We start from the raw sequence: 10,320 nt of genomic DNA, 5'->3' as shown, positions 1-10,320 counted from the left end.
ATGAGCGATAAAACTGCATATTTTTCTCTGTGCCCCATAACAAAATGAGTAGAATTGCATAAAATCTTTTATAAAATTCCCAAATCTTCTCTCCACCCCATGACAAAAATCTGTAGAATTGCAGCAAACTTGTTTTAAAATGTCATTTTCTTCTCTCCGCTTTTAAAAGTGGGGCCACTAAAATGTTTTGTCCATGAGGTGCTTTGGGCCCCAAAAAGGCTAGGACCGGCCCTGAATATGGTGAAAAACGGGTGTAACCCAAAAAAACACAAGCATTCCAATATGTCATACAATATGAGAAGACTGTACAATATGACATTGTCTCGATTTACTTGGACTTTGCGTTCGGGATATTTGAGGCTTGGGAAGGTGAGAGAGTGAGAGGTTTGGTGCGAGGTTTGTCTTACCTATAGAAATACATGTACATACAGTCTAAATGTCAAATAGCTGTGAGTTTGTGAGATCATGTTGCTCAATCTATAAAAAATATATATATAATCCTATAGAGTTACATTATAATTCTATAATACTATTGTTATTCCATTTCTGCAAGGTTATACCTCTCCTCTGAGCTGGCTCAGTCTAGCGGTGACAGACACACTGTGTTTTAGTAGGATGCTGTAGAAGGTGTTAGTGCTGAAAGCCTCCAGGTCCACCTGATGCTCATAGTCCCAGAACTCATCTGCCTCCAAGTGCAGGGCTACCACAGAATGAAATACAACACAGAATGATTAGCATGACGTATGCACTTGCAAACCAAGGGCTGTGGATTTGATTCCCGCTGGCGCCACCCATATGTAAGTCACTTTGGACAAAAGCATTTGCTAAATCCCACTGGGAACATATGTCAAGTCATCATCTATTCCACGTTGGTTTAATGTGGAAACAATGTTAATTCAACCAGTGTGTTCCCAATTAGTATTCATAAGCTAATAAAACAAGATACCTATTCAGGATAACCTCCCTTGTTGAATAAGCATATATATGTGGCGGCAGTGTAGCCTAGTGGTTAGAGCATTGGACTAGTAACCGAAAGGTTGTAAGTTCAAATCCCCGAGCTGACAAGGTACAAAATCTGTCGTTCTGCCCCTGAACAGGCAGTTAACCCACTGTTCCTAGGCTGTCATTGAAAATAAGAATTTGTTCTTAACTGATTTGCCTAGTAAAATAAAGGTAAAAAAATACAGTATATGAGGGCTACAAAGATAAATATTCAACAAGGGAGGTAATCCTGAATAGGTATTTTGTTTTATTAGCTTATTAATACTAGTAAGCCGAATCCTAACTTGAGATCCATGCTCTTAACTCAAATTTAGTCTCAAATTGATACCCATGAATGATATACATGAAAGTCGGAGTTACGTGCACAGATCTCCAGTCAGGATGTGGCCCACTGTGACTAACTGATATCTGTATTCAGAGGCATGTGTTCATGAGTGTCAAAGGAAGCCAGGCTTTAGGGTATCATACTTTTCCTTCAATTCGCAAGAGAAGAGCTCACCTGAAGCACCGCTACAGCTCGTTCATTCCCGTGAGGCTACAATATGTCGAGTTTACCCGGGAAGCTGTGAAGTGCTGGGGAAGCTGTGTGTGAAGTCAGCTGTAGACTATTGCAAGATTGTGTTCATGAGTATTTCATTAAATGCCTATGTTTGCTGCTTTTCATTAAATCACGTATGGATACAAATATTATATATACATTCCTTTATATGGGCATATTGTAGCCTAAGCATATATACATTCGTTCATATAGGCAGAATGTTGTATATACTGAACAAAAATATAAATGCAACAATTACATTTTTTAAAATTGAGTTACAGTTCATGGAAGAAAATCTGTCAATTGAAAGAAATGAATTAGGCCCTAATCTATGGATTTCACATGACTGGGCTGGGGTGCAGTGAATGTGTGGACCTGTGAGAGCATAGGCCCACCCACTTGGGAACTCGGCTCACCCACTGGGGAGCCAGACCCAGCCAATTGGAATGAGTTTTTCTCCACAAAAGGGCTTTATTACAGACAGAAATACTCCTCAATTTGTGCACAAATTTGAGAGAAATAAGCTTTTTGTGCATATGGAACATTTCTGGGATCTTTTCTTTCAACTCATGAAACATGGGACCTACACTTTACATACTGATTTCAAAACAAAATGGACTACATTCTCATTCATATTATCAAGACTTGAGGTGAGTATCAAAATAGTATTAAAATGACCTTTCCTTAAAGTTGAACAGAATAGAGTCAACTCAAAATATGGTATTCTGTACTTTTGAAATAGCCTACATTTTCCATAGCATAATGAGACTAAATGAAACGACATAGGCCAAATGGATTTGGTTATGTTTTCTTATATTAAATGGACATATTAGACTTCAAATTTAGGGGGATATACAGACATTTTACATAAACATTGTATTTCTGTGGCTGCTCAAAGCCTGCTCACTGATGCCAATACCAAAGCTGTTAATTGTGACTTGATTCAATTTGAATGATGTCAATAATGATAATGAGGATAATGGTGAGAGCCACTCTTAGAAAAAAAGGTGCCATCTGTAGGACCAAAAAGGATTCTTCAGGCTGTCCCTATAGGAAAACCCGTGGAAGAACCTATTTTGGTTCCAGGTAGAACCCTTTTGGGTTCCATGTAGAACCGTTTTCACAGAGGGTTCTACATGGAACCCAAAAGAGTTCTACCTGGAACCAAAAAGAGTTCTGCCGCAGAACCATTTTGGAACCCTTTTTTCTAAGAGTGTATAGTCTAACCCTTTAATCACAGCCTATTGTTACTTTCTGTCTCCAAAATCACTATGTTTCAGTTTCTATAGTCATGTGACAGTATTTTTTAATTGAAACGTCCAAATGTCGGCCTTTTATAGATCTTTTTTTTTCACATGGAATGTCAGATTTTCATAACTGATAAAAATGTGTTCTACTATAGCCTGTAGATAATATTATACTATAGCCTGTAGATAATATTATACTATAGCCTATAGATAACATTCTACTATAGGCGATAAATAATATTCTGCCCATATGAACACATTTATTTAGGCCATGAGAATTAGCAAACAGACAGAACATTGTTTTACATTCAGGCAATAGGCTACAAGGAAACTCAACATATCTCGGCAGACATTGAGTGCGCAAGGGGGTCTTTGCGCTGTGTAGTACCTTTCACAAATCTAGGCCTATCTGATGCTGTCTGGTATGACGTTTCCGCCCATAGTATTGAATGCGAGGGAAGCCATTGAACTCAAGGGAAGCCCGTGAACATTTGGCCTCCCTTGATAAAATAAAGTATAAAATAATAGCTAAACTGACTGACCTCAACTGTGAACGGTCATGGCACACCAAAAAAAGTGTCAAGGGAAGCCAGTTTGGATTTCACACAATTCACATCACATCGAGAGCAAAACATCAAAATACAGAAGAAAATAGAATTATTGCATCTCATTGTGTTGTTGTCCTCTGGAGGCTAGCTAACTAGCTAAAACTGTCCCTTTCATAACTTAGGGATTTGGACTTGTGAGTTTTACTTAATTCTCCGTACTGGCCATTGATTTTAATGGCGATTCTGATCCAACCATAAAGTCATACTTTGTGCCCCTGGCCTGAGAGGATAAAAGTTCAATATGTAGCTAGTTGTAGTAGGCTAATGTTAACTAGCTAACGTTGCCCATGAAAGGAAGTTAGGCTAGCGAGCGAGCTTTTTAGCCAGGTAGCCTATGACATCAAAAACTAAAAGCGTAATGTATGACCGAGTTATAGACCGTTTTGTCTCATGGAAGAGAGAAGGATGGCGTTGGCGTTTCTCTACAAACTGGGTGAGTCAACATGTTTTTCTACTTGCACGCAAGCATGCATACACAAAGAAATCAGAACCATGGACAGCCACATCATATTTAGCTTATGTTGATTGGACTAAATTGTTTTTGGTATTGCTGTATTAGACTAAGTGTAGGTGATTTGATTATGTTGAAATATTGAAGTTGAAATGGTGCTGGAATAGTGGAAGCAGCTCCTGTTTCCTTGCAACTTGCGGTAACTCTCTGTGTTTCTAAATCAATAGTTGTTTAGTAGTCCGAAAATGTCGGAGACATTAACTTGCCTGACTATGCTGTAGGTAATGTAACTGTTTGTTACATGTCCTATGCTTTGTGGACAGAGGTTGCTCTCTGGTTTTGTGATGAAACAAAGTTGTGATTGAATTTATTTTGCCACTGTGTCTTCTTATTGTCTGGCCCGCCAGGAAGAGGCAGGGCTTTCTCATATAGAGCTCCATTTTTATGGAATGGTCTGCCTATCCATGTGAGAGACGTAGACTCGGTCTCAACCTTTAAGTCTTTATTGAAGACTCATCTCTTCAGTAGGTCCTATGATTGAGTGAAGTCTGGCCCAGGAGTGTGAAGGTGAACGGAAAGGCACTGGAGCAACGAACTGCCCTTGCTGTTTCTACCTGGCCGGTTCCCCTCTCTCCACTGGGATTCTCTGTCTCAAACCCTATTACAGGGGCTGAGTCACTGGCTTACTGGTGCCATCCCTAGGAGGGGTGCGTCACTTGAGTGGGTTGAGTCACTGACGTGATCTTCCTGTCCGGGTTGGCGCCCCCCTTTGGGTTGTGCCGTAGGGGATATCTTTGTGGGCTATACTAGGCCTTGTCTTAGGATGGTAAGTTGGTGGTTGGAAATATCCCTCTAGTGGTGTGGGTGCTGTGCTTTGGCAAAGTGGGTGGGGTTATATCCTGCCTGTGTGGCCCTGTCCGGGGGTATCGTCGGACGGGGCCACAGTGTCTCCCGACCCCTCCTGCCTCAGCCTCCAGTATTTATGCTGCTATAGTTTGTGTCGGGGGGCCAGGGTCAGTCCTTATCCTGTGTCCTGTGTGAATTTAAATATGCTCTCTAATTCTCTCTCTCTAATTCTCTCTTTCTTTCTCTCTTTCTCTCTGAGGACCTGAGCCTTAGGACCATGCCTCAGGACTACCTGGCCTGATGACTCCTTGCTGTCCCCAGTCCACCTGGTCGTGCTGCTGCTCCAGTTTCAAATGTTCTGCCTGCGGCTATGGAACCCTGACCTGTTCACCGGATGTGCTACCTGTCCCAGACCTGCTGTTTTCAACTCTCTAGAGACATCAGGAGCGGTAAAGATACTCTGAATGATCGGCTATGAAAAGCCAACTGACATTTACTTCTGAGGTGCTAACCTGTTGCCCCCTCCACAACCACGGTGATTATTATTATTTGACCCTGCTCATCATCTATGAACATTTGAACATCTTGGCCATGTTCTGTTATAATCTCCACCCGGCACAGCCAGAAGAGGACTGGCCACCCCTCATAGCCTCGTTTCTTCCTAGGTTCTGGCCTTTCTAGGGAGTTTTTCCTAGCCACTGTGCTTCTACACCTGCATTTGCTTGCTGTTTGGGGTTTTAGGCTGGGTTTCTGTACAGCACTTTGTGACATCAGCTGATGTAAGAAGGGCTTTATAAATACATTTGATTGATTGGGTGATTGAACAAACAGGTTATACAGCAAACAATGCGATTATCACAACACATAGGTTGTAATATGGCTTTGTTTCTGGCTTGTCTTCCCCAGTGATTCTACCCACGCTACTGATATTACTGTAACATTGTGCCCCTATTGTACTGTCTTGCACTGATTGTCCTGTCTACAATATCATTCGTTCACATAAAACAAGTTTTCCATTCTATATTATGCTGAATCAGCTACTGAGCATATTTTTCTGTATACTGGTCTTGTTCTTACACCACTGCAGTGATTTCGTTGCAAATATAAATTGAACAAATATAAATTGCCTAAATATAACAAATCTAAGCGTATTTGGGCTGATTGTCCAACTTGATCAAGATGGTTTCAGTTGTAGTATGTGTGGCTGTTGATATTGCGTGAGCATGCACGTGAATGGTGGTATTTTGCAAGCACCACACCAGTGTGATTGGTTGTGGCTTTTGGGTGTCTAAGGGTCAGTCTCCCCATTGTGTAAACAGGGTTGTGTAAGGTAGTAAAGGGTACAGGTGTAAGCTGTTATACTATGGTCTGGTCCCTGGGAATGTTTTATAGTACGGTGGTTGGGTAGATTGCTTGCCTATGGGCTATGGTGGGTGAAGAGTGAGTGGGAATGAGGAGGATATATTGTACTGTACCGGGCTGTATAGAGGCCTCCGTCATCCTGGCCTGGAGGTTTCTGTGGTACTTCTTTAATGTCGTCACCCTGGAACCCTTTGAGGCGTAGTCTTCCATGGGGTACTGGAGCTGGAGTGTACGGTACTGGGCTCTGGTGGCCACTTTCTCTGGCCAACCATACTCCCGAAACAAGATCTACACATGGGAATACAAATCTGTCTGACTTGTGTGTAAAAACAGAATTGTGTGCACAATGTGCGTGACCTTTGCTCCACTAGAATCTTAAAGGTAGTCAACAGCAGCCCGAGAGGCTTGTAGGAAGTCAAAACACAAAACAGGAAGTGAATTTGTCACCTGCTACAGAATCATAGTGTTCACAGAATGTCATCAATACAATAGAACAGTGAATACTCAGTGTCCTTGTACCTCCATTCTGGCTGCAATCAACAGATATGAAAATAATCCATAACATCCAGTATCCAGGTCTAGTGACCATCAACCCGCACCTTGAGTGTCACAAATAGAACACTTAACATCATGTGCAATACAGAAAGGAAAAATACAGTGGTGGAAAAGGTTCCCAAATGTCATACCTGAGTAAAAGTAAAGATACCTTAACAGAAAATGACTTATATTAAGCAAACCAGACGGCCGAAGTTTCTTATTTTAATTTTATATTATGGATAGCCAGGGGCACACTACAACACACAGACATAATTTACAAACAAATCATTTGTGTTTAGTGAGTTCACCAGATCAGAGGCAGTGGGGGATGACTAAGGATGTTCTCTTGATAAGTGCGTGAATTTGGCCATTTTCCTGTCCTACTAAACAGTCAAAATGTATGTGGGTGTCAGGGAAAATGTATGGAGAAAAAGTACATTCTTTTCATTAGGAATGTAGTGAAGTAAAAGTTGTCAAAAATCTAAAAGTACAGATACCCCCCAAAAAACGACTTAAGTAAAAATAATTTAAAGTAATTACTTACAGTATGTACTTTCCACCACTGCCCCACAGCAACCATTTTGACTATATTAGCCCACACAGCTACACAGATGCACTTTCATGCTTGGTTTAGGACTGCATATACTGTATAAGCTTATAGAGACTCTAACTGATGTATAGAACAGTATTAAAATGATCAGCTTTGGTTTAGATACAAGCATCATGAAAGCTACAACACAACACATTTTAATCAGACTTTGTGAAAATCTGTTTTTTGAACCGAACTTGCTTACCACTTTTCTTTCTCTCTTTTTTTCCTAAATATTTGGTCACATGATTCATTTTATGTATAGTTTCCTAGAAAGAAGGGGTGACTCAACTAACCCTTTGGCTCGACTGAATCCACTCTCAACTACGTTCTTAACTGTTACACATATGCATATTCTAAACTGAAATTTCCCAAATACACTTGCCAATAATGTTTGTGGACGTGTGTGTGCGCTTGCAATCAAGGCATGCCTGTGAGGACGCATGTGTGTGTGCCTGTCAACGCCAAGAAGTGCTCTCACCAGCAGTGTCACACACAGGCTGAGGATGACCATAGCGCCAAGCAGCAGTCCTCCTGTCACCAACCAGTCAGGGCGTAGAAGCAGGTGTCGTCTCTTGGCGATGCCCATTCTTGTCACATGATGGGGGACAGTGGGGAAGAACGGTCCAGCCTCATAGCACTGTCCACCTGCTGGCATTACCCTCACATACTGTGAGGAGCAGAGGAGCACGTGAGCATATTGGCTTTAGATACTGGGAAGGCTTATGGATTTCACTTTTATCAGTTCAAAGTTACACCATAACACAATAAAAGAAGAATGAAGAGGAGCAGGGCATTACTATACAACGATTGTATCTTTCACTCATTTTGTTCATTAGGTAAGAACCTCTAAGGCCACGTTTGAGCAAACAGGGTAATACCATGTGTTTGTATTGATGATCGCTGAGTTTGAAGGCGTACACCCCAGGCTGAGTGAAGACCAATGAGAAGAGTGTCGGTGGTGTCCTGGCCAGTGTCAGGTCCTCAGCCAGCCGTCTCAGAGGACCCCAGTCAAAGTCACGGTTGGTATTGTACAGGTTCTCTCTGGACAACAAGACAGGAAGCTTGAAGCTCAGTAGAAAAAAAGGATAAAGAAAATACGGTTCATAGAAAGATGCGCAAAGGCCAAAATAATTGTTGCAGATAGTGGCTTTTCCGTAATGCTTTCAGGAGTGCGTTGGATCTGCAACAGCACCCTGTCCCAGATGAAGAGGTTTGACATTTTATAAAACATATCTTGAAGTCCTATGCAAATTAAAAACTCATTTCTGAGAGCAAAGTGTAGAAAATCCACTGTCAGGAGCACAGTTTGATTGACTTACACATCATACTGAGGGTAATGTTGTCTGGTGACAGTGAAGAGCAGTGTGTCCCGTAGGTGTAGACATGCAGTAGGGTTCAGAATCCCCACAGAGCTGGAGTTCATGGTTCCTCCCCAGGTGGTTGCTCTGCTGGACCAATCAGACCCAGCCCCTCCTTCCTCTCTGACACCAGAGTCACCTGGTAGAAAATAGTCATGGAGGGATGGATGGTTGAATTAATGAATGAAAAAATTAACAAAGGAACTAAGAAACAAACGGAGGAATGGATAGATGGATGGATGGATTAATGAATTAATCACAGAGATAATATTTTATCAGTAAGTGTGTTGGGACAGTAAAATTAGGATAACATGTACAGTGTCATGAAAACGTATTTGCCCCATTTCTGATTTTCTCTTATTTTGCATATTTTTGTTATACTGAATGTTATCAGATCTTCAACCAAAACCTAATATTAGATAAAGGGAACCTGACTTTACAAATAACAAAAACTTTGCCTGGCAAAAACCAAACACTGCATTCCACAGTAAGAACCTTATACCAACGGTCAAACATGGTGGTGGTAGTGTGATGGTTTGGGGACGCTTTGCTGCCTCAGGACCGGCACAACTTTTTTTTAATAGAAGGAACCATGAATTCTGCACCAGAGAAATCTACAGGAGAATGTCAGGCCATCCATCTGTGAGCTGAAGCTGAAATGTAGCTGGATCATGCAGCAAGACAATGATCCCAAAACACACAATCAAGTCTACATGAAAATGGCTAAAATGCAGCAAATTTGAAGTTTTGGAATGGCCTAGTCAAAGTCCAGACTTAATCCCAATTGAGATGTTGTGACTTGAAACGAGCAGTTCATGCTTGAAAACCCACAAATGTCACTGAGTTACCACAGTAACTCCTCCTGCCTGGAGGAGTGGGCCAAAATTCCTCCACAGCGATGTGAGAGACTGATCAACAACTACAGGAAGCGTTTAGTTGGAGTCACTGCAGCTATAGGTGACACGACCAATTATTGAGTGTAAAGGGGCAATTGCTTTTTCAAACCGGGGCATTGGGTGTTGCATAACTTTTATAAAATAAATTCAATAAGTATTTATTGTCGTGTTATTTGTCCACTCAGGTTCCCTTGATCTAATATTAGGTTTTGGTTGCAGATCTGACAACATTCATTATAAAAAAATGTGCAAAAGTAGGGAAAATACTTTTTCACAGCACTATAGTTTTTTTTTATCATTCTCTGATGATAGGTAACCTGTAGAGATGTGCATTCCCATGCTTTTCTCTGGAAACAACTTCCGAATCTCCGCTGGGACGTCATTGAGGAGACCAAGGAACCCTGCATCTTTAAAAAAGCAGACACACACAAAGACAGTCATTGTTATTATTGGTCCTACCATGTATTAAGGGCCTATTGTAACTGGGCCCACACTGTATCCGAGGAGCTCACCATTTGTTTGCACTGTGTACACAGGAAGGGAGACATTGTGGCGACCGTCACACTGCAAGGTCCCCTGGGAGTCCCAGCGTTTGAACACGGTCTCCAGCAACACACTCCCGGAGACGATCATCTGTTAGAGAAAACACTGGACCGTACTCATAACTATGTCAGGTTGTTACTCTATGATGTCCAAGCATATGATGTCCTAGTATGTGATTTCCAAGTTTATTCAGTTCATCTTCCGTACATTGTCTGTGATTGTACAAGCTATGTTTTAACTCAAGCTAGTGTACTGTATACCCATACATTTTTCAATAAAATGGTCCTATGGATGTTGCTTGGAGATAAGGGGACAGGATCAAGTGTTTGTAATTGATTAG

At 41.4% G+C, this 10,320-nt stretch overlaps 1 protein-coding gene across 1 annotated transcript; it reads right to left on the bottom strand.

The window, feature by feature from the left end:
• Positions 1–554: 554 nt before the first annotated feature.
• Positions 555–10,070, bottom strand: LOC116353699 (uncharacterized). Its single transcript, XM_031791407.1, has 7 exons — positions 9,950–10,070; positions 9,755–9,844; positions 8,503–8,680; positions 8,062–8,224; positions 7,662–7,850; positions 6,168–6,342; positions 555–700 (listed from the first exon to the last, which is right to left on the bottom strand). Exons 1-7 carry the CDS (start codon positions 10,068–10,070, stop codon positions 555–557), a joined length of 1,062 nt encoding a protein of 353 aa, XP_031647267.1.
• Between the last annotated feature and the right edge of the window lie 250 nt (positions 10,071–10,320).

The sequence above is a fragment of the Oncorhynchus kisutch genome, linkage group LG15, assembly GCF_002021735.2.
Source record: "Oncorhynchus kisutch isolate 150728-3 linkage group LG15, Okis_V2, whole genome shotgun sequence".
Taxonomy (NCBI): domain Eukaryota; kingdom Metazoa; phylum Chordata; class Actinopteri; order Salmoniformes; family Salmonidae; genus Oncorhynchus; species Oncorhynchus kisutch.
The sequence above is the reverse complement of the archived record's forward strand: the minus strand, read 5'-3'. Positions and strand labels throughout refer to the sequence as shown.